This window comes from Sciurus carolinensis, chromosome 12 (assembly GCF_902686445.1).
Source record: "Sciurus carolinensis chromosome 12, mSciCar1.2, whole genome shotgun sequence".
Lineage (NCBI taxonomy): Eukaryota > Metazoa > Chordata > Mammalia > Rodentia > Sciuridae > Sciurus > Sciurus carolinensis.
The window spans coordinates 68,975,670-69,003,356 of record NC_062224.1 but is presented as its reverse complement, the minus strand read 5'-3'; the positions used below and the strand labels follow the sequence as shown (position 1 = coordinate 69,003,356).

The window sequence follows — 27,687 nt, the reverse complement described above, 5'->3', positions numbered from 1 at the left end:
TGTGCTGTAAAATGTGCTGTAGAATAGGCAACTTTTTATTCCTGAAAGTCCCTGTATTATTTTTTTTTTCATTACAATTTTACACTGTGAAGTGTAAGCCTTTATCTTTAAATTAACTCTCTATGGTGTTCCATTTTCAAATATTCTAAAAGTAGGCTTAAAACTCTGTGCAGCGTTATATTTCCATTGTCATTATAATAATGTGAAATACTGAGTCTTATTTCCAATTTTAAATATGTCTATAGTATTGGTAAGTTGGAAGTCAGGTTATACAGAGTGAAGAAAAACCAGCCTACATACTTCAAGTCTATAACTTGAAGTTCAGGATCAGTACTTTTAATGTGCAGGGCTTCCTGCTGGTCTTTCAATCCAAGGCATTTCTTTTTTTACTTACTTAAGTCTCTGCATAAGTTGTGACTTACATATTGGGCAACCAGTCTTTAATGTTGCTTTCTAGTTATTGTTGAACTCTGACCTGCCCACAATTGGTTTTTATCTTCTGCAAAATACATGCAAGGGCTCTGTTCTTTCTTTCCCAAGGGTCAATGGATGGACCTTTTCCTCATCCTCGATGGTCTTCTGAAGCATCTGGGAAACGCTTTGCCTCTGGTAAGAGGCCCAGTCATTTCAAAGACTCTAGGATTGTGGATGCAGGATATTTATTCTTTTCACGTTGGAATGATTCTAAATTCATTCTCTGACCTCTAACAGACCTGGGACGTGGTCCAGCTCCCGTGAACAGCAGCTCCAGGAGCTCTTCTCCAGCCAAGGTGATGGATGAGGGCAAGGTAAATTCTGCAGGCATTGTGAATCATGAGGTCATGCAGGAACATTAGCTTTCCTACAGCACTTGCTCTTTACATCATCCCTGTTTGTGTTCTATTTGTGCTACCTCATTTGTTTTTTGAAAAGCAAACCATTCCCCACGAACCTGAGGCCCCCTCAGTTTGCACTGTTACTTCTTTGGCTGAGCATCCAATAGCAGTAAGTACTTAGAGGTTGAGGACTGAACCGGGGCTTCTATTCTGTGTATTTCTGGGAAGGGTATGAGGAGCATGACATTGACCTTGTTTGCCTTAAATTGCATGCAGTACTGAGCTTACTTTTCTCCTTAACTTGGGAGTGTTGCTGAAGTGTGTGTAACCATCATTAATTTCAAAATGTGAAAAGTCATCACTCCAACTTCACATTGTATTTTGTGTTCAATGTTCTAAGGCAAAGTAAATTCATTATACATTACATAATTCATCATTATTATCCTTGGGAGTATGCTGTTTAGGAGTTCCTCCATTTGTACAGTAGGAGGCAAACCTGATTTTGAGTGATTTAAATTAGATGGGTAACAGATTTTCTGGAAGTGAAACAGTGTTTCAGTGAATAATGATAATGTGAAATGACCTGTTGAGCTAGTCCCAAGCAATAGACTCATTTGTTCACATGAGTGCATTCTTTAGTAACTTGTGTAGCTGTTATATCTGGTAGGTCTTCTGCTGCTCTGTATTAAAATAAAAATTTAATTGCTTAGTTTCCGACTGACTTCTCCTAGAAAATAGTCATTATCTCATATGGTGTACTGTAAATGAAAGTAAATATGAAAGCATTGTCTTTCTAATTTGTGTATATAGTTTCGTGTTGGAAAATACTTGCGAGTTCTTGTATGTCTATACCAGGAATATACATTTTTTGAGAAATCTTTTTACCTAAGGGCACCTTAGATAAGACCCCAAACCCCTTCTCAGTTGAAGATTTTAAAAAGAGTAGAGACCCCTTGATACAGAGGAGTAGAGGTGGGAGGAGCATAGCTTAGAGGCAAACCTGGGATTGAGTTCCAGCCAGGTCTTTTACATGCACTGAGACCATCAGCAAATTTGCCTCAGTTCCCACTTAGTTAAAATAAGACACTAAAAGTTCTGGGAATTTGACTGATATATGAAAGGCTTGCTGAAGATACTCTGAACAATAGCTATTATTACATGCATAGTGAATGGAATTTTCATTATGTTCTGTACCTTCTTAATATGCAAGTCTTGAGCTATTGTGATGAAAGAGCTGTGTTTGGGGAGGGGCTCCCTTTGAAATCGCCTGTAGTGTATAGAGCATGATGTACTGGTCAGAAATCACCTGTTAATACCTTCTGCCAGTCTTCTTGCCTTTCCCTTTCCCATGCAGATATAATCAGTAACACACACTGCTCGCTCTTGCGGCATCCTTCTAACCTCTGTCAGCTGTCAGATGGGTACGTGTGGGAGTGGTAGAGTTTTGTTGCACTGATGGTGCTCTCTGGACAGGTGCCTGTCCTGGGTTTTGGCGTTTACCTGGTTGGTACTTTGTCTTAATATATAGGAATTTTAAAACTAACTGCTCTCATATCTTAAATTACAGGCTAATATGGCTACCAAAGGTCCCCCTCATTTCCCAGGGGTATCTCTCATGGCCTCCCCTGTGGGAGGGCCCCTACCACCACCTGTTCGATATGGACCGCCACCTTGGCCACTTCCTGGGCCACTTCCTCGGCCACTTCAGCTCCGTGGGCCTTTTGGACCTCCACCATTTGGTATGATGATCTGAATACTACTACTGATTGACCTGTAAATCATATTCATCTTTTTTTTCTATTCCTTGCTAAACCAATTGCTATCTCTGGGCTTTACAGTGCAGGAACAAAGGTGACTGAGTGCATTTTAGCTTTTCCTCCAGTTTCTTGGGGCACATGGGGCAGGCACTATATAATCTTATACCGAGATAGACAGTAGCTCTCTCTCATAGACAAGGAATGTGGCTATGTACAGGAAAACCAGAAAAATTACTTGTGCAGATGTTTGTTGGAAGTCAGTTGCTATGTACTACAATTGATGGAAAGGAGGATGAGATGGACAATGTCACAGATATGTACAACATACATCATAAAGTTTTAACCACCCATGATAGAAGCATAAGCAATAGGTTATAGAATATAGTAAAGGAAAAGTGAAACCCTCCTGACCTTGAGAAAATTCAAAGGGAAGTGTTAAGAAGGATTTAACACTGACCTAATAAATGTTGCTGAGTTGAATTAGGTGACTGTGGAAGGCCTTTTCCAGGAGGGCATGCACCTTGATTCTGATGGCATGTATAAGGTCCATGCTGAAATACACCATGAATTTTTAATTGATACAGTAGTAGACAGTGGCATTTCCTTTTATCAAAATTTCTTTGATGCCATGAAGTTCTTATTTCATAATCTATCCTCTTGTCATGGTATATAGTACTTCCAAATAAAAATGGAGGTCTTTTGAGGTAGAAATAATTCTGCCATTATATGGTGGGGATACAAAAATGACAAGCCTGGAGCTAAGTAGAGCCATGCTTAAATCCTTCCTATGTTGCTTCATGGCTGGTTGGCCATAGGCTGTAAGCTAAATTTGTTCAAGCTCAGTTTACCTCTCCTGTCAAGGCAGGATGTCACCACTTGATTTTCTAGGCTTGGGAGATGATGAGAAACTATGTTAACATACTTGAAATCATCTTCATTTATACATTTGTGGGTATTTACATAACTTCCTTTTTATTTTCCAGGTCCTGCTCTGCGTCCACCACTAGGCATAAGAGAATATGCACCCGGTATTCCACCTGGCAAATGGGATCTGCCTCTTGACCCTCGGGATTTTTTACCAGGACCCGCACCACTTAGACCCTTAGGTTCATTTGGTCCGAGAGAGTACTTCATTACTGGAACCCGAATACCACCCCCAAACCATGGTCCCCAAGACTACTCACCATCACCTGCTACAAGAGACTTAACAGTTTCAGGCTCTAGAGATGAGCCTTCATCTGCCTCTCAGAGCAGTAGCCAGGACTGTTCATAGGCTTTAAAACAGCCTGTAACCATCACCTCTGACACTTAGTCAGAATGTAGACTGTACACTCTTCATTGTGTAAACAGATTATTGGTTTTGAAATCCAAAAGTCTTAAGGATTTATTTTTAGAAGTAAGCTGCCTTGGCAGTCTGCATTTTTGAGCCAAAAAATTCTAAAGTATCATTCCCCTTTTAAATAATGATCACCACTTAAGCTAAAGTAGCCTTCCAATTTTGAAGTGTGCAATAAGGAATACCTGTGTTTTAGTTAATGTAGCATATATAATTGCTAAATGATTTAGAATGTCATAAAATATGAACATTTCCTGTGGAAATGCTTTAAGAACATGTATTTCCATTATCCTATTTTGAGTCCAGTCCAGTTGATAGAAAGCAATGGTGTTCACAAGCTTGAAGTTTCTGTCTTAATATCTGGTCACAGATTGTTATGCTACAAATGTTCACTCAACTTATTTCCTAAACTTATTTCCCTTTTGCTGAAGTTCTTTGTAGTGATAGTAAATAAAAAATTGTTTAATATTCCTCAAGTGTCTGTTGATTCATTGGATTGTCATGAGGCTTGTGCCATTTGGAAAGCATGTAAACTCAGAGTCAGAAGTGAAGGCAGCACACTCCCTGTTGCTCACTCTTAAGGAAGCTGGCCCTTGTTCACCTGTGGACTCTACAAGGGATTTCTTTTACTCCTGAGAAGTCTGTGGCTCTATTTATAGCACATTCATGTGCTTTTTTCCAACCCTCACTGCCTATCTGAGAATGAGTTTACATTAGTAGCAAGGATTGATCTACCTGAAGTTCTACTGCATTTGCCATTATTGCTTTAAGGGTGTATAACAGCAAAATGAAAGTGATACGTCATGTCTATAAAAAAGAAGGGCATTTCCTTTTTAAAATGTACAGTCTCTTCTCCTTCCCATACCTTGCCACTGATATTCAAGAAATATGACCAAAAAAATTACAATAGTATAATCCTATGAGAAAGAATGATTGAAACTCTACGGCTTCTGACGTGTCTTCAATCAGCAACTATGGGCTGAATTAAATCCTTTTTTTGTTAGATACTATTTTACAATGAATTTTTGAACACTGCTACTTTTACTGAAAATTCAACTAAGGCTCAGAATCTGGAATTGTACCATATTTAAAGTCCTGAACCTGGAACTACTATCTTTAAAATGATGCTTCTAAGAACTAGTTCTCCAGAGCTGTACTATCAATTATAGTCACTTTTACAGCACATTTAAAGATTTAGATGAAATTAACATTGTAAAAGGCTGGTACTTTTGTTTACTGCCAGGCTACATTCTTCCATTCTTTTAAGTCTTAGGAAGTAATAGGATTATTGAAACCTAGAGCATGACATGTCATTGTTCTGTTGAATTCACTAAGAGTATTCTGAAAAGGGAGCAAAAGCATCAGTGTGAAACAAAATCTCTTATCCTAAAACTACTGAAGACAGTAGTTTAGAAAGTCAGAATCTCTGAAAGAAGATAACTCAGAATTCAAAAGGAATTCATGAGTCCTCCAGGAAGAATTCAATCTACATGACTTCCATTTAATAAGAAGAACAGAAGCAGCTGTATATAATAGGAAAACTTCATGTAATAGCATATGCCATTTTTAACCATGTAAAAATAAAATTTAATTCACAAACACCAATTTTGAGCATATCTTTTAACCTCCTAAGGACATAAGGCAATGCTGCAGTTAATATAATTTCTAATTTATTTTGGTACTGGGGATTGAACTCTGGCTTTCAACCACTGAGTCTCATCCGCAGCCCTATTTTGTATTTTAGTTGGACGGGGTCTCACTGAGTTGCTTAGGGCCTTGCTTTTGCTCAGTCTGGCTTTGAACTCATGATCTTCTTGTCTCAACCTCCGGAGTCCCTGGGATTACAAGTGTGTGCCTCTGTACAGGGATAATGTAACTTCTAATTTAAAAATCACATTTAAATAAAGGTGAAACCAGGTAGGAAGATAATCAAACAGGAAAGGTAAATTTATTTTTTTATTCAAAGCAACAGTATTTTTCCCTTTAAAGCCTTTTTTTGTGTGGGGGGGTATTTATTCGGTTAGTAACATGGAAAGCTATCGGGTCCCCTCTGGCCGCAGAGAGAGACACGACAAATGTCTGAAGCTTTGGAAGTTTATTGTGCACAGTTCCTCACCTACGCTTCTCTTACCCCTAGCTTCTGCGCACTCCCAGCTTCCCTTTTCCCAGCTCCTTCCAGCTCCCGCGTACTCCCTCCTTCCAGCTCCGCTCCAACTGCTGCTGCTGCGGCCGCCGTCGCCGCCGCCTCTTCCGCTCCGTTCGTTCCGTTTCCCCCTCGCTCTCCCACCCACCAGGCTTATATACACTTCAATCAATCAGGGGAGAGTACACGAGATAAACGCGGACAGCTGCAGGCGCAGGATGGGTACACGAGGGGGCATGCTCTAGTCACATCGTTAACTAGCCAATCATTGGAATTCGCTGGTTGTTTACTGTATAGCTGGCCGCTTTTGGCTCAGCGTCAGGCGCCATCTTGACCATGTCTAAGGCCGGGGGCTCTAGAAACCCCGACAGATCCCCCTTCTTTAATATTAAACTAAGGCTCGGGACCGTGTCTGTCTTAGGCTGAGTGGTCAGCATATGTCCTTACCCGTCATCAGAGCCTGCAGAGCATGCTGCAGCTCCTGTCTTAGGTTGGTACACAGCCACCTCCTTCATTACCCGTCCTTGACTACCGATCCAGCATCAAGAGCCATACTAATGGGGGGCTGTCGGCCTTTAGGGCGGTCATGGCCTGATGAAAAATAATTTGATCTCTATTGGCTAGCTTGCAGATGCATGCCAAAACGAATGAAGAGAAGAAGGCCAAGGCAGAGGGGTACCACCATAGCTCCTAAGCTTGCCCACTGTTTGACAAATCTATAAACAGAAGAGGAACCTTATAGCCATATTAAATACAGAAACAATATACATCCCAATGGAGTTACAATACGGGTAACACAAAGCAGCTCTCAGGGAATAAACGCATCCCAGTCCCAAAAGTTCTTGCAAGGTATCCACTTGTTCTTATAATGAGTCCATTCTCTGATAGAGTCTCTATGGTCTGTAAGACTGCAACTGCATTCTCGGCTGAATGATCGTCGTTATGGTTGTGTCAATGCTGCTACTGCAAGGACTGTGGTGGCAATGATCACGGCTGTTGCAATGTCAAAGCCTCTTCTGTTTTTTGATAATAGCACTGGCAATTCTATATCTGCAACAGAAACTAGGACTGGTAGGAAGATAGAAATGTGCAAATTGCACGAATGACAAAAGAACCATTCCAGTATTGTGAGAGATAGGACACAGTTAGTGAACAGTTAGGAGGTATTATTAGAAATGTTAGTTGGCAGAAACATAAAAGGGAGGAAATACACAAGCTGACGTGGGAGGAAAAGCAATATCACAGCTAGGGTCAGCAGAACAAGTTGCTCTACCCTGGGTCTGATTTGCAGCATGATTCCAACGGCAAAGTGCAGAAATTCCTCCTGTTAAAGCAAAGAAAGGCTAGAAATATCCTTGTCACCAAAAACAGCACGACCTGAAAAATCATCAGTAGAATTGACAGACTTGTAGAGAAATTGGTGAAAAGCAAGAAAAGGAAGGATAAAAAATATGTTAGTCAGAAATGAAAAATATGGCCAGGCTAACAATGGCCCATAGGTTCCGGGTTTGCCTTTCCGTCTGAGTTTTCGTTATTGGAGGAAGGCTCAGACTCGCCATTGTGAGGAGGAGCAGCATCACTTGCATGCTGTAAAACTCTGATTAGCCTTTCTGGAATCCAGACTGGAGTCTGTTGATCCTGTGGGAAAATACAAACAGACCCTCGGACCCAACGAAGGACTGGATCCGGTCCTTTCCAACAACCTGTCAGGATATCTTTCCATTTTGCCCATACTTGAGGAGTATTATGGGGATTATAATGTCGATCAGCTGCAGAATGGCCGTCCCTATCCAGAGTTAAGAAATTTAGAATGAAAAGAACTAAGTTAAGTTCATCTTTTGGAGACTTGTAGGAGGCTCCTATTCCCCCTTTTTGTTTATTTAGACAATTTTTTAGAGTAAGATGTGCTCTTTCCACAATGCCCTGTCCCTGAGGATTATAGGGGATGCCAGTGACTGATTGGATGTTAAATGTTTGTAAAAACAACCGAAAGCTTTTGGAAGTATAAGCAGGACCACCATCTGCTTCAACAACCCTAGGTATGCCCCAGCCAGCAAACGCCTGTAGGCAGTGTTGAATGACATCCTTCACCTTTTCTCAAGAATGAGCAGAAGCCATAATGACCCCTGAAGCAGTGTCCACCGACACATGTACACACTTAACAGCACCAAATTCAGAAACATGGGTTACATCCATCTGCCAAATATGGCCAGGCAGCAGTCCCCTAGGGTCAACTCCAAAGGATTGCACTGGGATTAAAGGAGCACAATGTTGATAATTTTTTACTATTTGTCGAGCCATACATCTAGATATAGGAAATTCTCTGCTCAAAGCAGTGGAATCTACATGAAACTTTTCATGAAAGAGCTTTGCCTGTTCCTCCATGGAAAAAACAAAAACTGATTTGGTGGCCATATCCACCAAGTCATCAGCATTGGCCAAAGGTCCCGGTAAATTAGAATGAGCTCTAATATGTCCCACATAGAATAGATGTCTACGCTGCAGGATAAGGCCTTGTAGCGTAATAAAGTAAGAAGCTACCGTGGACATGGAAGAAACATGAGGCACCGTTTCAAGAACCCGTAAAGCGTTAACGATATACAAGCTATCAGATAGAAGATTGAATGGCTGACCATCTGCCAATTCAAAGGCTAATATCACAGCTGCAAGTTCAGTAACCTGTGCGGAGTTGGGCGGAACCACCACGGTGCGAAGCTGTCCACCGACAAGCACTGCACCCACTCCACCCTCGGAGCCATCAGCAAAAATGGTCACACAGTCTTTAAGAGGCTGGACACCAGTCACTTTTGGAAAAACTATGGGAGTATTTTTACAGAATTGAATCCAGGGATGCTGGGGACAATGGCCATCGAACTGAGCTGAAGTGGAACAATACAACACTGACCAATCATCATCACTACCAATTAACCATTTAATTTGCTGAGTGGAACAAGGAGCCACAATAACAGACGGATGGATTCCAAAAACAGCAATGCAAGACTCCATTCCCTTGAATATTACCCGAGCAATAGCTTGGGGATATGACCGCAATGTTTTAGCCGGAGAGCTAGGGAGATCTATACCCTGCAGAGGTCCTCCTTGCCAAACTATGCAAAAAGGGGCATGCTTCTCTGAGACCATGATTAAACTCAATGGTTGAGTAGGATCACAACGATCAACGCAACACTGCCGAAGTCCATTCTCTACTAGCTGTAAGGATATCCGTGCTTCAGGAGCAAGTCTCCCAGGGGAATTCAAGTCAGGATCACCTTTCAATATATCGAATAAAGGTTTCAATTCCCCTGTGGACAATTTCAAATAGGATCTGATCCAGTTAATGTCACCCAAGAGTTTCTGAAAATCGTTCAAGGTATTCAATTGATCTGTCCTGATGGTCAACCTTATTGGTCTGACTGTAGTAGCAGTGAGCCTTGTACCCAGATATTCTTGGATCTCCTCTAATTGTAATTTTTCAGGGGCTATCGTTAGTCCTCTCTTTTCTAATGCTTGAGTTATAAATTGTAATGCTTCTAACAAAACTTCTTTTTCTGGATGGCAAATAAGTATGTCGTCCATATAGTGATAAATCAACAATCTCTTAAACTTTTGTCTAGTAGTTGTTAACGCTTTATCTACGTATATTTGACATATAGTAGGACTGTTAGCCACACCTTGAGGCAACACAGTCCATTCGAATCTCTGGTCAGGCTGAGTGTGATTAAGAGAGGGCAAAGTAAAGGCAAATCTCCAACAATCATTTTTGTGTAAGGGTATAGAGAAAAAGCAATCTTTTAAATCCAGAATAATAGTAGGCCAATTTTTTGGTAGTGCAGTGACAAGAGGGAGTCCACATTGGACGGGTCCCATAGGGTACATTTGTTCGTTTATGGCTCTTAAATCATGTAATAACCTCCATTTTCCTGATTTTTTCTTTGTTAAGAATATTGGAGTATTCCAAGGAGAGGTAGAATGTTGTAAATGACCTGCTTGTACCTGCTCTTGTACTAACTTATGAGCTGCCTCTAGCTTCTCTTTTGTTAGGGGCCACTGTGGAATCCAGCGAGGCTTATCATCTTTCCACATTATAGGAATTGATGGTTTATCAGTGGCCCCTAGGAAAAACCCAACCCATGAGAATCATTCTTTGGTGGAAGCAAAGGCAGTGGTTGGGTAGATCCTTGACTATGTCCTCCCAATCCTTTATCATCATAATTCATATTTTGTAACATATTTCTTACAGGAGTCCCCTGGCAAATCTGGTCAGTGGTGAGTTTCACATCCATCCGCTGCAGGACATCTCGTCCCCATAGGCTAATAGGAACATTACAGACATATGGTTGAAATATTCCTGTGTGTCCCTCTGTATCTTTCCATGATAATGAGGAAGCACTTTGATTGGGGCTCTCTGCTACTCCTAAGCCTCTCAAGCTCTGAGCTGCTGTGATCAATGGCCAGTGCTTTGGCCAGACCATTGCACCGATAACACTTTTGTCTGCTCCTGCATCCAACAAACCTGCAAATTCCATATTTCCCACTCTTAATTCCAGGAGGGGCCTCTGTTCCATATCCACAGCAAGGCTCATTAAAGTGGTTCCTGTTGATCCTAAACCTCCTTGTCTTTTATTTGTATTTTCACTGGGCCATAAAGAATGTTGACTGGGCAATATAAGTATTTGTGCAATGCGATCCCCTGGAGAGATGACCACAATTCCTTTTGGTGAAGAGATCAAGGCCCCTATTTGTCCAGTGAAATCAGGATCAATAACCCCTGGGTGTACTATAAGTCCTTTTAGTGTTGAGGAACCTCTACCTAGTAATAGTCCTACACTATTTTGTGGGATTTTTTCATGCCAATCAGTATCAATCATCTGCACCCCCATATCTGGGGTTAGTATGAGTCTGGAGGTGGCACAGATGTCCAATCCGGCACTTCCTGAGGTGGCTCTGCGCTCCCCTTCTCTGTGGGAGGATACCACCGTCGGGGAACTTGTTGAATTACCCCGTATATTTGTTGCGGGCCCCGGGGAGGGCCCTGTCTCCCGTTTTTTTGAAGTTCAGGATTCGACCCTAGGAAATTATCCTCCCTATCTCTAATAGGCTGACAGGCACCACTCCAATGACCCCCCCCTCTGCATCCTGGACACAGCCCTGGGGCATAAGGTGTAACAGATTTTACTATAGTTATCTCTTATCTTTTGTTAGGGCATTATCTCCTTGCTGCTGATTTTGTGCATCTATTGAAACGTATTGGTCTTCTCCTATTAACATTTCTATCGGGAAACCTTGCCACTATGTTTCTGCAAGCAGTTTCAACAGCTGAGCTCTCCAATTAGCCATTGTTCTCCAAATAACACTGCTCTGCATACCTGCTTCCAAATAGTCTTAACTGCCTCTTTAAAGTTTTTCTAATGGTTGATGGTATCTCCATTTGCTCCTCAAATACGGGCAGGTTCTACAGATTTTGAAGCTCTTTCTATTAGGCTTAGGTTTCTCCTACCTTTTTCCCTTGTTCTTAAGTTTTCACTACCACTTGGTTATTTATTTTTTGGGGGTTCTTTATGTTAAACTTAATTCCCTTTTTTCCCTTGTTCTCAGATTTTTTGAGCAATTATTTTCTAGGTCACCACTACTCAATCTTTCCTCACTTTATTCTCTTTAAGCGTTCTTTTCTGTTACTATTAGACCCTGTTCATGAAGATCCCCCTTGTGGCACACTAAGCGGCTTTTCTTTACTTTAGCTTTTTTTTTTTTTTTTTTTTTTTTTTCCCTCAATGGCGTCCCATTGTTTTTCAATGGTTCCCTGAGGGGTTGCCGCACCCAGACCCCATTGCTACTAATCTGAATAGCTTTAGTTATGGCAATTATAATAACAGTGGCCTAGCTGCCAGGAGCAAGGAGATTGCTGAAGGGAAAACTATCAAGTGCGCATTAAAATTTTTATAGCGGCTTTTCACGTAGGACCGCTTCAAACGTGTTTCTACTTTCACTTTAATTAGACCGCGTTCCACGCGCCAGGACCGCTGATGGCGTGTCCCGATACCTCCCCGACCCGCGTTCTACGCGTTAGGATCCCGGTACCCCTCAACCCGCGTTCCACGCGTCAGGACCGCTAATGGCGCGTCCCGAGACCCACGTTCCACGCGTCAGGACCCCAATACCTTTCAACCCGCGTTCCACGCGTCAGGACTCCTGATACCTTTCAACCGGACCGCACTCCGCGTGTCCCCAGGACCGCCAATGGCGCATCCTGACACCCTTTAACTTTTTTATAACCGGTTCAACTTGTATAAAAAAAATTCTTTCAAATATCTTACCTTGTTTTCTTTTATAAGGCCTTCATCTTCCCGGGTTTCGGCGCCAGTTATCGGGTCCCCTCTGGCCACAGAGAGAGACACGACAAATGTCTGAAGCTTTGGAAGTTTATTGTGCACAGTTCCTCACCTACGCTTCTCTTACCCCTAGCTTCTGCGCACTCCCAGCTTCCCTTTTCCCAGCTCCTTCCAGCTCCCGCGTACTCCCTCCTTCCAGCTCCGCTCCAACTGCTGCTGCTGCGGCCGCCGTCGCCGCCGCCTCTTCCGCTCCGTTCGTTCCGTTTCCCCCTCGCTCTCCCACCCACCAGGCTTATATACACTTCAATCAATCAGGGGAGAGTACACGAGATAAACGCGGACAGCTGCAGGCGCAGGATGGGTACACGAGGGGGCATGCTCTAGTCACATCGTTAACTAGCCAATCATTGGAATTCGCTGGTTGTTTACTGTATAGCTGGCCGCTTTTGGCTCAGCGTCAGGCGCCATCTTGACCATGTCTAAGGCCGGGGGCTCTAGAAACCCCGACAGAAAGCATTGTATGTAGTTTATCTGAGTAGTTCTGAACCCACCCATAGTTGCCTCCCCTTACATCCATCTGAGTGTAGCGCTTCTGTAGCAAAGCCCAAAGTAACTGCCCATATACAGATGGTGTAGAGAATACTGTTCCTTGATTCAGACTTTTATATCTCAAAAGTGATGTGTTTCAGGACTCCTCTGCAGCTCATTGTTTCCGGGTGTAGTTGCTAAGATCATTTCATTGGTGAAGCAGTAGTGTTTTAGCCTGAAAGTATTATTACTATAGTTGTAGTTATTATCCAACAGCTCATTTTTCCCCCCCATTGGAAAGTGAATTTAAATAACCTGGGAGATATGGAGTGTTTCGTGTTAACTGCTTCAAGACAATTATTTTTGTGTGTGTGTCATTTCATTCAGGTCTGAATTAAAACTAAGCTATTCATAATGTTCAATTTAAACTTTAATTCTGATGAAATATATTCATTTATTTAAAGCATGCTTATGTGAAGGATACTAGATGCTTCTTCATATAAATTATTACTCTCATATACATGTGTTATGGTCTATGAGAAAAGAGAAAGACAGTTTTTCAGTTATGCTACATTTTAATAGTAGGTTTGAAGGGAGTATTTTGTAGGTCTCCTCAGCAACACCAAACAAAAAGGTACTGAGTACTCCAGAGGGTACAGAGTGCTGCCAAGCACTCTGTAAGGTCTAGATGACGTGGAGAAGATGGCATTCTTGTCCCCTGAGAGGTTTACAGTCTGGAGATTTGACAACTCAAGAGTGTTACTTGAATGAACATTTTATTAAGGCAAACTCTTCATTTCCTAGAAGTATTGTAGATGGAATTATTTTAGCATTTGAAATTAACCCAACCAAGATGAGAGACAATACTAAATTTGGTTGAGAATTCTTTCAGGCTCATAGAGATTTTATTAACATTCAATTAGTAAACAGAATAGACCTAGTAGACAACTGAAAATAAGACTAGATCTCTTGAACTACATGGGCTAAAACAACTGTTACTTGTTCTAAAAAGCAAATATTGGCTGGTATGACTAGGGTTTACACTAGTTGAAAAATAGACCAAGTATTGACACTGCATTCCCCTTGTGCATTGTTTATATAAAAGAGTGAATGCTAAAATATGTGGGTGCCACGTGTAACCCACAGAAGCCCCTCACAAATCTTATTGTACTGTGTATCAAATATCCACCTCGCGTACTTTGAAAGTTTTATTTATGTCTCATCAGAAAATCAAAAGTAATGCAAACAATCCAATTATAATAGGCTAATGACTTGCATAATTTCATATGGATGAATGTCAATAGATCTAAATAGGAAGTAAATGGAATCCTATCAACCTATATTAAGAAAAATAGAATATCTTTCCATATTTTGGTTTTAAGGTTTCACAATCTGTCAGAAAATCAGCAGTCATTCCTGCAGTGTCTCATTAGCATCTGACCCACTTATTTTTAGATGACATGATTTAGAAGACATAAACCCCTGAAACAATTTGCAATTATTCTGACATGGTTTCAGTGTTAACCCAAAAATCACTATTGGAAAGAATAGCAATGTGACATAGAAGAACAACTAATCAACATGACTAAAATTGTGTTCACTTTCAGGAAAACAATATGGCAATCTGGAAAACATCACAGCTACAACCTGCGGAACACTCCCATTTGGGATACTGATCTGGCCAAGGCATACTATTTCTAAGCAGAACTATCAGATCAGGGTGAATTCAGGTGAAATCAGGTCACCTCTAGGGAACAGCGTATAAGACAGACCGTAACTGGTCCAATTCCCTTCAAAGTATTATCTGGTACTATGTTCCCCAATTCAAAATTTGAAGTTAATTCAAATGAAAGAGCATATTGGAGCAAAAGTGAGCAAATGTGTAAACTCTAGTGCATTCTTATTGCTGTATTAAGTTGGAAGATGTGCATACCTACCACAGCAGTACTGTTCCAGGGAGCAGAGTAGGAACAGTGGTAAATTGGAAAACACTATTAATTGCACAACTTATAGAAAAGCACAATCATGTTTCAAAATGTAAAAGAAACCTCTATCCAAAGGAGTCTTATATGACAGTTGGACTTTAATTCTGTGGTACTGCTTTGCAATGGACTCACTGGTCTATGATATGACTCACTTTCTGCCTCCTGAAGGGTCACTATGCTAACCAGAGCTATGATGTTTCTACTGAGTAGTAAAATTTACACTACTTTCAGGTTATTCATGTCAGAATCATTCCTCGTTCAAAGTTTGATGTCGATGAAGATAAAGTGGTTTCTTAGTCAGTAACTGTAATTTTTCTTTTAAACTCTGGATTTCTTGTATTCATGAACACAACAGAAAGACTATTGTTTAAAGTACTTTGATGATTGATCTATTCCAATGTCACATTCTGCATAAGAGGGACTAAGAAGTAACATGCACTAGTAACCATTAACACAGTATGAATCCTATATGTGTATCCCTTCACTTCCAGTACAATTGGCCCAGGTTTAATCTCAGCCATGTCCATGAATGAAAAACACAAGGAGCTGGTAAACCTTTTTTTAGGCTTGTAGTGTTTGAATTCAAAGAAGATAGCTGCACCTGAGGAATTAAAACAAACTCCATAAGCCAGAGACCATACATTTTTCATGTGTCACTTTTCTCTAATCACCACAAGTGTATGAACAAGCAAAGGTTTGCATAATTTCACAAAGTAACCTGTGTCAAACACAGTCTGATGACATGATTGTTGATAATTTATGTGGCTATCACCCCAAACTCTTCTACTCTGTCTGAGTGACATTTCCCTATATCATCTATACCTACAATATATTGCAAAATTTCCTGAGCTCAACTGACTCAAGAACGTAAGTGATGTACACAGGTGGAATCTTACATGACTGAAGAATATAAAATATTTAGCACCACAAGAGAAATACATGATACTGAAATATTAGCAATACCTATAGAAATGGTTTCAACAAGCACCTGGATTAGACTAGAAATTTAAAAGGGTCCCTAAAAAATTTTAAAAAATAATCGTAGCTTGTGTCATTCTTTTCCTCCTGAAACAAAAATATAAAAGTCAATTTTGGGGGGTGTTTTAGAATTCAAATACTAATCCCATGCTGGTTCAAGTGTAAAATGATACCTGTTTCCTAACACCCCCTTCAGAGCTCAAATCACTATTTCCATTTTATCCCTACAATTGCATAATTCTGTGTCAAGATGGTGCTTTGGAAGGGAAGGTCTAACAGCAAGCCGGTTCCACCCCTCCTTGATAATCAAGTGATACTGAGAAATTTACACAGTTGTGTCCCCAAAACCCAACAGATAAACTGTCCACCCTGTGGGGGTTGCTTTTGCTGCTACCGCCCTGGGTGCCACCTGAGAACCACTGTCCTGAAGGAAACAGTGAAAGATAGGTCTTCAAATGGAGAAAAAAAGGAGGTAACAGCACCAGATCTGAGAAGTAAAATCTCAAATGTTGTTAGAAGCTGAAGGTGCAGAGAAGTTTCCTGCAGAGAAAGGAATTTTCAGATATAATCTCAGGTGACAACAGGATTCTAAAGTCTTTTTGGAAAACACTGGTATTCCATTTGGCAAAAGGCAACCAGAAGCATTCAATCATAAGAAGTGTGCAATTTGCAAGTGTAACCTGCTTTAAAAATTTGCTTTGGTCCTTTCCCATATTCTTTTTCTTTTGTTTCTGGTAATGGTGATTGAACTCAGGAACACTTTACCTTTGAGCCATATCATCAGCCCTTCTTATTTTCTACTTTGAGGCAGAGGCTTGCTAAGTTGCTGAAGCTGTCCTCAAACTTGGGAATCCTCTTGTTTCAGGCTTCAGAGTCACTGAGATTATAGAAATGTGCCACCATACCCAGATTGTCCTCTCCCATATTCTTACAAACTAACAGCCACTTATACTATCTTTCAACCCAAAGCATCTTAAAGAAAGAAAAAAAAATGAGTCTGTAACTGAAAGTAATTATTATGTTCTTAGGGAACCTGAGGTAATTATTAAGAAACTTGCTTCCCTTAACATTGGAGTATGAAAGGAATGCTCCCCTTTTTGTCATAAAAGACATTGAGAATGAAAAGTCAACAACTAAATGACCTAACATTACAGTTCAAAGTTCTAGAAAAAGAAGAACAGAATAACAGCAAAAGTATTAGAAGACAGGAAATAATTAAAATCAGAGCTGAAATCAGTGATTTTGAAACAAAAGAAACAATTCAAAAAATTGAAAAAAAGTTGGCTCTTTGAAAAAGTAAGCAAAATAGGCAAACCCTTAGCCATACTAACAAAGAGAAGGAGAGAGAAAACTCAAATTACTAAAATTCATGATGAAAAAGGAAATTCACAACAGACACCACTGAAATACATAACATAATGAGAAGCTACTTTGAAAATCAATATCGAAGACATTGAGAAATTTCTAGAGACATATGCTCCTCCCAAACTGAAATAGGAGGAAATACACAATTTAAACAGATCAATATCAAGCAATGAAATAGAAGAAGCCATTAAAAATCTACCATCCAAGAAAAGCCCAGGACCAGACGGATTCTCAGCCAAATTCTACAAGACCTTCAAAGAAAAACTCATTCCAATACTTCTCAAAGTATTCCAGGAAATAGAAAAGGAGGGAACCCTACCAAACTCACTCTATGAACCTAATATCACCCTCATACCCAAACTAGGCAAAGACATATCAAGGAAAGAAAATTTTAGACCAATATACTTGATGAATATAGATGCAAATGTCCTTAACAAAATATTTGCAATCTGTATCCAAAAACATATTAAGAAAATTGTGCACCACGATCAAGTGGAGTTCATCCATGGAATGCAAGAATGGTTTAACATCCATAAATCAATAAATTTAATCCATCATGTCAATAGACTTAAGAATAAGAATCATATGGTTATTTCATTTGATGCAGAAAAAGCATTCGACAAAATACAACACCGTTCATGCTCAAAACACTAGAAAAAATAGGGATAGTAGGAACATACCTGAACATTGTAAAGGCTATTTATGCTAAGCCCATGGCCAAACTCATTCTTAATGGAGAAAAACTGAAACCATTCCATTTAAAAACCAGAACAAGACAGGGATGTCCTCTTTCACCACTTCTCTTCAACATTGTCCTCAAAACTCTAGCCAGAGCAATTAGGCAGACTAAAGAAATTAAAGGGATACGAATAGGAAAAGAGGAACTTAAGCTGTCACTATTTGCTGATGACATGATTCTATATTTAGAGGATCCAAAAAATTCCTCCAGAAAACTTCTAGATCTCATCAACGAATTCAACAAAATAGCAGGCTATAAAATCAACACGCATAAATTGAAAGCATTTTTATACACAAGCAATGAAAAATCTGAAAGGGAAATGAAGAAAAGAACTCCATTTGCAATAGCCTCAAAAAAAAAAAATACTTGGGAATCAATCTGACCAAAGAGGTAAAAGTTCTCTACAATGAAAGCAACAAAACACTGAAGAAAGAAATTGAGGAAGATCTTAGAAGAAGGAAAGATCTCCCATGTTCTTGGAAAGGCAGAATTAATATTGTCAAAATGGCCATACTACCAAAAGTGCTATACAGATTCAATGCAATTCCAATTAAAATCCCAATGATGTACCTTACAGAAATAGAGCAAACAATCATGAAATTCATTTGGAAGTATAAGAAACCCAGAATAGCTAAAGCAATCCTTAACAGGAATAGTGAAATAGGGGGTATCGCAATACCAGAACTTCAACTATACTACAAAGCAGTAGTAACAGAAACGGTATGGTATTGGTACCAAAATAGACAGGTAGATCAATGGTACTGAATAGAGGACATGGACACAAACCCAAATAAATACAATTTTCTCATACTAGACAAAGGGTCCAAAAATATGCAAAGGAGAAAAGATAGCCTCTTCAATAAATGGTGCTGGGAAAACTGGAAATTCATATGCAGCAGAATGAAACTAAATCCCATCTCTCATCCTGCATGAAACTCAACTCAAACTGGATCAAGGACCTCGGAATCAGACCACAGACCCTTCATCTTATAGAAGAAAAAGTAGATCCAAATCTTCAACATGTCAGCTTAGGATCAGACTTCCTTAACAGGACTCCCATAGCACAAGAAATAAAAGCAAGAATCAATAACTGGGATAGATTCAAACTAAAAAGCTTTCTCTCAGCAAAGGAAACTATCAGCAATGTGAAGGGAGAACTACAGAGTGGGAGAAAATCTTTGCCACTCATACTTCAGATAAATCACTAATTTCCAGGCTATATAAAGAACTCAAAAAACTCTACACCAAGAATACAAATAATCCAATCAACAAATGTGCTAAGGAAATGAATAGACATTTCACCGAAGATCTACAAGCAATCAACAGATGAATGAAAAAATGTTCAACATCTCTAATAATAAGAGAAATGCAAATGTAAACTACCCTAAGATTCCATCTCACCCCAATTAGAATGGCAATTATCAAGAATACCAGCAACAATAGGTTTTGGCAAGGATGTGGGTAAAAAGGTACACTCATACATTGCTGGTGGGGTTGCAAATTAGTGCAGCCACTTTGGAAAGCAGTGTGGAGATTCCTCAGAAAGCTTGGAATCGACTTACCACTTGAACCACCTATCCCACTCCTTGGCCTATACCCTAAGGACTTAAAATCAGCATACTACAGAGGTACAACCCCATCAATGTTCATAGCTGCTCAGTTTACAATAGCCAGATTGTGGAACCAACCTAGATGTCCTTCAATTGATGAATGGATAAAGAAATCGTGTATATATATACAATGGAATACTACTCAGCTATAAAGAATAATAAAATTATGGCATTTGCAGGCAAATGGTTGAAATTGGAGAATATAATGCTAAATGAGATAAGCCAAACTCAAAATACAAAAGGACGAATGATCTCGCTGATAAGCGGATGATGACATATAACTGAGCAGGGAGAGGGGCAAGAATGAAGGAAGGAGGGACTGTATAGGGGGGAAAGAGGGGTGGGAGCGTTGGGGGGAAGTAAAAAATAACAGAATGAATTGAACACCATTACCCTATGTAAATGTATGATTACACAAATGGTATGCCTTTACTTCATGTACGAACAGAAAAAACATGTATCTCATTTGTTTACAATAAAAATAACAAAAAATAAATACACGAAAGACAATGAAATTTTACTATCAAATAATATTGAAACATCATTAGATAATACAATTGCTAATTCCATGTTTTAAGAAATCATTCATTTGACTTTCTTCAAGTCAATGTACATAATCATGTGACCTACTTCTGTATGATCCTATATTAAGTATACTATGTACACAAACCCAGATGAGGACCATGTCCCTAAGAAGCCAGTGACTTCCAGCCATTCTTCTCCAAAGAGAAGATGTTACATAGCACTAGAAGAAATTGTATATCAATGTTTTTGACCATTTTATTGATAAAAGACCAAAACTGGAAAATATCCAAATGTCCATCAATAGGTGATAGACAAATTGTGGTATATACATATAAATGAAATGCTACTCAGGAATAAAAAGAGATGAAGTATTATTGACAGTGACATAGATTAATTTTAAATTATGTTGAATAAGAAAAGCCAGAGAACACAGAATATATTATTCCATGCACAGAAAACTTTAGGAATACAAAGCAGTCTATTAAGATAGATATTTTGTTTGTGGACTGGGTGGGAACCTGGGGGGCAAGAAGGTAGGGTGACCAAGGGCAGAGGTTGGAATTACCTAGAGAATGAGAAGTCTTTTGGAGGAAGGGATTGATTTATTATCTTGGTTATCATGATGGTTTCACAATTTCAAGTTAAAAATTTTCAAAGTACACACTTTAAATACACATAATTTATTGCATGTCAATTTTACCTCCAATTTAAGAAATAGATTCATCTTTTCTCACTTTCTAAGATAAAAATAGTATTGTATAAATATTTTTCTCCACTTCATTTTTTATTCTTAAATGTATTCTGGAAACCATATCTTAGTACTATTTAAAATTATTTTCTATCTTCTTCATAGTATTCTTTGGCTTATTCACCAACTTTCATTAATGAACAGTTGGTTGTTTCAGTGATTTGTGACCATCTTTTGTTAGTATAATTCATGCTTGAATAACATAATTTTGTAGATGTGAATTTAAAACATTTGTTGAATTCTCAGTATCTTCAGAAGGACTGGATTGATATAGCTCAAGGTAGAGCACTTGCCTATGGTGCGTGAGGCCTGAGTTCCCTCTGGAGCACTGAAAAAAAGAAAAGAAATGTGATTGTTGAATCATTAGGTAAATACATAAGCAGTTTTGGGAGATGTGACCAACTTTCATTCCTAGGGAGATTGTCTCATTTTGTACACTTATCAGCAGTGTCTGAGGGTGCAGTATTTCTCCACATTCTCTCACCTACTGAGTACGTTGTCAAATGTTTGGATCTTGCCAACATAAGTGAGAAACGGTAACTTAGTGTGGTTTAATTTTTCTTTTGTTCATTATGAACTAAGCAGAGCATGTTTCCATATTTTATAGCTATTTGCATCTCTTTTCCCGAGATCTGTTTATTTCTTCAGCCCATTTTCGTATAGGTTTGCTGCCTATTTTATTTATAATGCTCTTTATATTTCAGAAACATGATTCCTTGGAGAGTAATATGTCGCAAATATTTTTTCTCAGATTGTCATTGTCAAAGTGCATGGGGGGAGAGGGGAGGTTAAACACAGCCAGGCAAGGGGTTTTTTTGTATGTTTTTAAGTGATCATCTTTATACCTTCTTGCTTCTGGATTTTAAGACATAATCAGGAAGGTTTTGACCACTCATAATGCATAGAAAAATTCAACCAATGTTTCCTAGTACTTGCTTATTTTCTATTTTTGCATTCAGGTTTGTTATTCATTTGTAGTTTATCCTTGTGCATAATTAGAGAAAAAAACAATTTTATCATTTTCCATGTGATTATATGCAAATACTACTTATTAAAAGGTCTGTTTTCCCCAAACTGAATTTTATTGTATCCCAAATGTTCAGTGCAGTTGGATCTGTTTCTGGATGGTCTGTTCTGTCCCACGATCTGTATGTATTCTTCGGCGTGGATGATGGTACATGTTTTCATTATAGAGTTTGCCTTCCCCTCCTGCTTCCCGCTTCATTGCTATTTTTCATTGCTTTCCTGCCTATTCTTGTTTGACTGTTCTTTTGAATCGACTACATTCAATTTGACATATTAAGCATCCACATATATTCATTCCCTCGAAAGTTAAATATCCCCAGTTTCTTAAACTTTTAGCACGTGCTTTCCAGGCTATTCATGATCCTAATCTTTTCCACAAGTCATTCAACCTTAAAAAGTGGAATCCAGGAATGAAGCCATTGGTGTAGGGGTAATAATGACATGATAGGGTGAAACTTTTAAAAAGTAGTGTCATTCAGAAATAGAGGTCGGTTAGGGGAAAATCAGCACAGGAATGGAGTGAGCAGGGAAGGAACGCCCACTCTGAGCAGTGGTCCTTCCCAAGCGAGCAGGAGAGGCGTCTCCTCTCCTGTCTGGACCTTTGGGGCAGGTACCTGGTGTCTCAGCACGTTGTGACAAAGAGTTCTGCCCTGGGAGGGCCCGGGAGGCCTCACTTTCTACTTTTTCCCCTTCTGTTAGATTCCTAGCAGCTTTGGGGCCCTCTAAACCGCCGTGGCCTCTCCCAGTTCCGGGGGCAGGTGAGCCTCATTCCTCTCCTTGTCCCTTGACTTGGACTCTTCCGTGGGGCTCTGCTGGCGCTCTCCCCCGCCCGAATCCGCAGTTGGTTCTTCCCGCTCCCGCCACTCCCCTCCCCTCTCCTCTCCGCCCCGCCACATGCTCAGCGCACTGCAGTCCGCCCCGCCGCACCCGCTGATGACGAGTTTTGCAGGCGTAGGGCGGGAAGCGCCAGAGGCGGGGGAAGGCGAGGGTCATTCCCAGTACCCGCCCCCCCGGGCTGCATCCTTCGCAAGTAGGAAACGGCGGAAGAGGTCTGAGTCCTGTGCGGTTCAACAGGGAAGCATGGTCTCCGCTCAGCTGTCCGTGCACAATGGACTCAGTATCTGCCGCCGTGCCTTCTGTGGCCGCTTCTCCCGGGAACCCCAAGCTTCTGGGACCCCTGACGGTGCTCTACGCAGCCCTCGTAGGGAGGGACCCCGCTGTGGCCGGCGGGTGGCTGAGTGGTGAGCGGAGTGGCTGCACTGACTGAGGACGACGGGGAAATGGAGCGTGTCAGGCCCGGGCAGGCAGCACCGAGCTGTATTGCTAAGCGAGCCGGTGAGTGCACTGGACGCTCTCCTCATTGCACTTTGTCACGCAGTACTGAGAGGTGGCAAGCCCCTCGCTAGGTTCCCAAATGCAGCTGATGTCACAGTAGGTCTGTCCCTCTGGAGACTGTTGGGAGTTGGGCCCAGAATGAGAGTCCTCTGGACACTTGAGGAGGGCGGTGTGGAGTAGAGGAGCGAAGGCTGGTGTTTGATATGCTCACTTTGAGCGCACATTTAGAGTTAGACATGGACTTTCATAGAAGGAAGTTAGATGCAGAGTAGTTTATCTAAGCCAGTTTTCTAGAGTTGTCTGGCATTACTTGTCATTTGTCTTTGTTTATATGGGTAGAATGGAAATATGACTTAAAACCTTAGAGAAATAGTTCGTTATTTGCATTCATTATCCTGGTCGTTTTATTTGTAGCCATAAAATTAATTAGTTTTATCATATACTTAAGTTTTTGTCTTATGTAATTTTTTTTACTCATAAAGACCTGGTTATCTGTGAGAGAAGTATCATACGGAGGGATTCTAGCCAGGTGTCAGACAATATGATGTCGGCAGGGCCTATTCTAAATGGAAATAGATGCTCAATTTAAAGTATTTAAACACTGCGAGCAAACAAGAAATATGACACTGCCAGGATCATGTCTCTCAAAGAAGCTATTGGAGAATTTTGAGGAGGTACTTTTCAGATGATGCTAGTGGTTTTGGAACTGCCATGATGATTCTTTGTGACTGTTTTGTTATGAATGTAAGGTTTCTCATTGCTTCTGACTTGTCTATTTCAGCTAGTTGCCACATTGCCCAATGGTGTTCAGCCTGGGCCTGATTTTTATGGACTGCTGTGGAAGCCTGTACTTCTCCCTGTCTTCTTGGGAATTGTTTCATTGGCCATTTTCTTCTGGAGAACTATTCTTGTTGTGAGTAAATTAACTTCCTTCTACCTTAGCACATAAATGCATGGGGTATTCTGTAGTCACTGCCCTTCTTCTTTTCAGGTTACTAACTTAAACACAAATTAGTGGTTGAAGTCACTTTATAAAATAATTTAGTGTAATCTTTGTGTTGGTAAAGACTTAAGAAAACAAGAACCTGAAAAATCTCAAGGAGAAAACTTCAATTTATAAGTTCCTTGTATCAAAACCTAAAGATTAAGAATTAGGTAGGTACAGTGGGTAGAACTGGTAATTCTTACAGCCATTCTGACCTGTAGTTTCATATGTATCAGAAGTCTTCAAGTGAGATAAAAGATGGGATAGGTTATATAAATATCCTTTTATGTAGCATAATATGTCTAGTAATCTATCCTAAAGAAATAACTAATTATGCTTTAATGATTTTTGGTAAGGTTTTTCAGTGGAACTGTGTATTAGATTGAAAACTTAGCACAACTTATTCCATTACAGGGGTATTTTTAAGTTCTCATATGTTTGTATAATGGAATAGTAGGCAGCTGTATATATTTCAAAGATTTTGAGGCACAGAAAATGCTCACAATTTAATGTGAAGTAGAAAAAAGCAGAAACTAAGATTTAAATGTTGATGAACTGTATGTTATATAAACACATACAACAGAAAAAAATGCTGCAGAGGAATATAGTAAAATGATAAAAAGGAGATGAGGTAGTTTTTCAGGTGTTTTGTATATGCATTTCCCAGATTTTGTCATTCAATCATATGTTAAGAAAATAGCTTTTTATTTGGAAGTATAGATTATATGTTGTCCAGAGACATATTATCACATTTTTTGTTCCTTAGTCTTTTTTTTTTCTGAGCAGAATTTGTCTGTATATGTGTGTATGTGTACATACATATATGTGTATTTATACATGTATATATGCTTAAACATAGGTGGGTGTGTACCGTAGGTCATTCTGCTTGATAGTTACTTAACATAATCGGAGGAAAATTATTTTAGGTAATTGAACTTTGCATGAAAAGCCATCAATGGAAACTCAACAGTTAATGTGGCCAGAAACATTGTCTGCAAATCTCTCCAAATCTTAGTATTCCTTTTCTGATTACTTGATCATTTTGGACATTCCATTGTTAATACAAGTTTCCTCTCCTTGTACAATTGAGTATAAAAGCACTTAAAAAGAAATGCCTTCTTAAAAAGAAGAATCCTTTATGTGGATTCCTGTGAGGACTTTTCTAATCTCATTGAACTTGTTCTCAGCTAAAAGGAAAATGGAGGAAAGGAAAAAATGAAAACGTTTTATATTTCTCTCTTGGTTCTTTCAAGAACTCTGGCACCTCTTTCTATTTTCACTAGGTTAGGTAAGATCTGGGTCTTAGCTGCTGCTCCTCAGTCTCAGCATTTGACTTTGGAGTTTTGGTCCCTACCTTTGATGCCTGCTTTTTGCTACTTCCCATTTTCCCCTGCTGTCATTTTGGGTGAAAGCTTACTCTCTGATTAGTAAGCCTATGACATTAGAGAAATGTCCATTTCTTTCTGTGTTGGAGTTTTCTGAATGTATTTTCCTATAACAAGATCATTATAAGTGGTTTAGGGTCTACAGTATTACCAAGATACCATGGTTGATCTGTGGATACATCAGAGTCCCATAACCATTTATACCATTGAAAAGGAGAAATATATGCTAATTTACAAAGAAATTTAGTGAAATTTTGAAAGAATTATTGCTTAGGTTTTATTATTTGACAATTCATTGCCGTCTTTGGAAAATGATTCAGGTTTTGCTCTTTCCAGAAGATGTTAACTTGTCATTTCTCTTGTTGCTTGTGTATTTTCTTCTAGCAAGCTTTTTTTTCTTTCAGAATTCTAACTGCTATTTTTAGTGGTTTGCAGAAATAGGTGATGTAGCCTCTTAGATTATTTCTAAATTCAGCCCATAGCCAAATTGAAATTGGAATTCTAAAATGTTTTTTAGTGAGTGAAAGCAGCACATGTCGGTGGTGGGTTTGTGGCCCAGTGGTAGAAGCGCTTGCTTAGCATCTGCCAGGAACTGGGTTTGATTCTCAGCACCACATATAAAGAGATGAATAAAATAAAGGTCCATCAACATCTAAGAAAATAAACAAGTGGCAGATCTTTAATTTTGTTTCCTCAGAGTTCTTTGAACTGTCAGATTCTAGACATTATCCTGGCTGTTTAGAATTTTCAAATAAACAATTTTGAGTAAGTGAAGCATTACTGTACTTTTATGAAAATAGTAGCCATTTCTATTATTAAAGTTAAGTTCTCAAGTCATAAGATTGGAATAGATATATATTCACTGTCACATAAGATACATACCTTAGTATTTTTATATGACAGATGCTAATGAAATTCTTGTTCTCCTTTACTTATTTTTTAATCCAGAACCAGACAGTTAGTATATTCTCATTTGGTTTCAATTCTGTTTTTTTAGGGAGATGCATGACATCCAATTTAATCTTTATCTCTCTCTCTTTTAGGTCAAAGAAACAGTATATCAAGGTAAATTTTTAGCCTTCTTCTGTAACTTGTAGTAACCCTTTGTATTTGTGTTTGATGTGTGTTTTATATATGTTAGAAGTAGATAGTGATTATTGATGTTTATTATTTTTTTAACTCCTAAAAATTTTACTATTCCTAGGTTGCTAGCTTGGATAATAGAGTAGATGTTGATGGTACCAACTGAGATAGGAGATGAGGAGGAACAAATTGTGGGAAGAAAATGATTAGTTTTAAATTGGGGCATATTCACTTTGAATATTGATGTAATGCAGATGTACTATATTTGAACAGTATTTTGTGCTAATGATTTAATCATACAGTCAGTAATTGATTCGAGTAGATAAAGAATGGTACTGAGTCAGTATGCTTTCATTTTGTTTTTCTTTGCCAAAAATTTACATAAATTTAAAATGATTCCATTTTCTGAAAAGAAAGTGTTTTAAGAAGTGAGGGGAAGAAGAAGGGAAAAAAAGAAGTGAGGAATATCAAACTACATTTTACTGTATTTCCCATGTTTGAAATGAGCTTCAATTAAAATATCATCGTTCTTATATTTTTCTTAAATTTTAATGGTGTCTCACACCCTTATTGCTATTAACTGTAGATTGCTTTTTAAAAGCTTAATAGTTATGCAAAGAAGTATTTCCTCATAATGCCAGGTAACATGTCTTTGCTTTTAGTCGATTTAATTGAATTTCATTTAGTGATTGTAATAATCTGAATTTCCCCCCCTTATTAGTTACTGAACGGCAATTTTCTGAAAAGTTAAAAAATACGGAAGCTCCAAGTCCCGGAACCAGGGCGGGATGCTCCGGCCCGCAAGCGGCTTCAGGGACCAGGACAGGGCAGCCAGAGACTTCCCCAAGCAGCCTGGCCCCCTGTGGTGGGAGGCGCCTTTCAAGGCTAGCTTCTTGGAGTAGACCGCCCAGTGAGAGCCTTCCTACATAGAGCCAGCCACAAGTCCCCGAGCCAACAGAGAGCTTCGATCCGCATGCAGCCTCTGGGATCAGGGCAGGGCAGCCAGAGACTTCTC

General features: G+C 39.5%; 1 protein-coding gene and 1 long non-coding RNA gene across 2 annotated transcripts; both read left to right on the top strand.

The window, feature by feature from the left end:
* The first annotated feature begins 147 nt into the window (after window positions 1-147).
* LOC124961709 (transport and Golgi organization protein 1 homolog) lies at window positions 148-4,370 on the top strand. Its single transcript, XM_047520618.1, has 4 exons — window positions 148-609; window positions 712-788; window positions 2,383-2,554; window positions 3,556-4,370. Exons 1-4 carry the CDS (start codon window positions 546-548, stop codon window positions 3,843-3,845), a joined length of 603 nt encoding a protein of 200 aa, XP_047376574.1. The 5' UTR covers window positions 148-545; the 3' UTR covers window positions 3,846-4,370.
* Window positions 4,371-22,808: 18,438 nt separating this feature from the next.
* On the top strand, window positions 22,809-27,525 carry LOC124961711 (uncharacterized). The gene is made up of 4 exons (XR_007104324.1): window positions 22,809-23,219; window positions 24,001-24,132; window positions 26,633-26,654; window positions 27,394-27,525. It is a non-coding gene; the product is annotated as an uncharacterized LOC124961711 (long non-coding RNA).
* The last annotated feature ends 162 nt before the right edge of the window (window positions 27,526-27,687 follow it).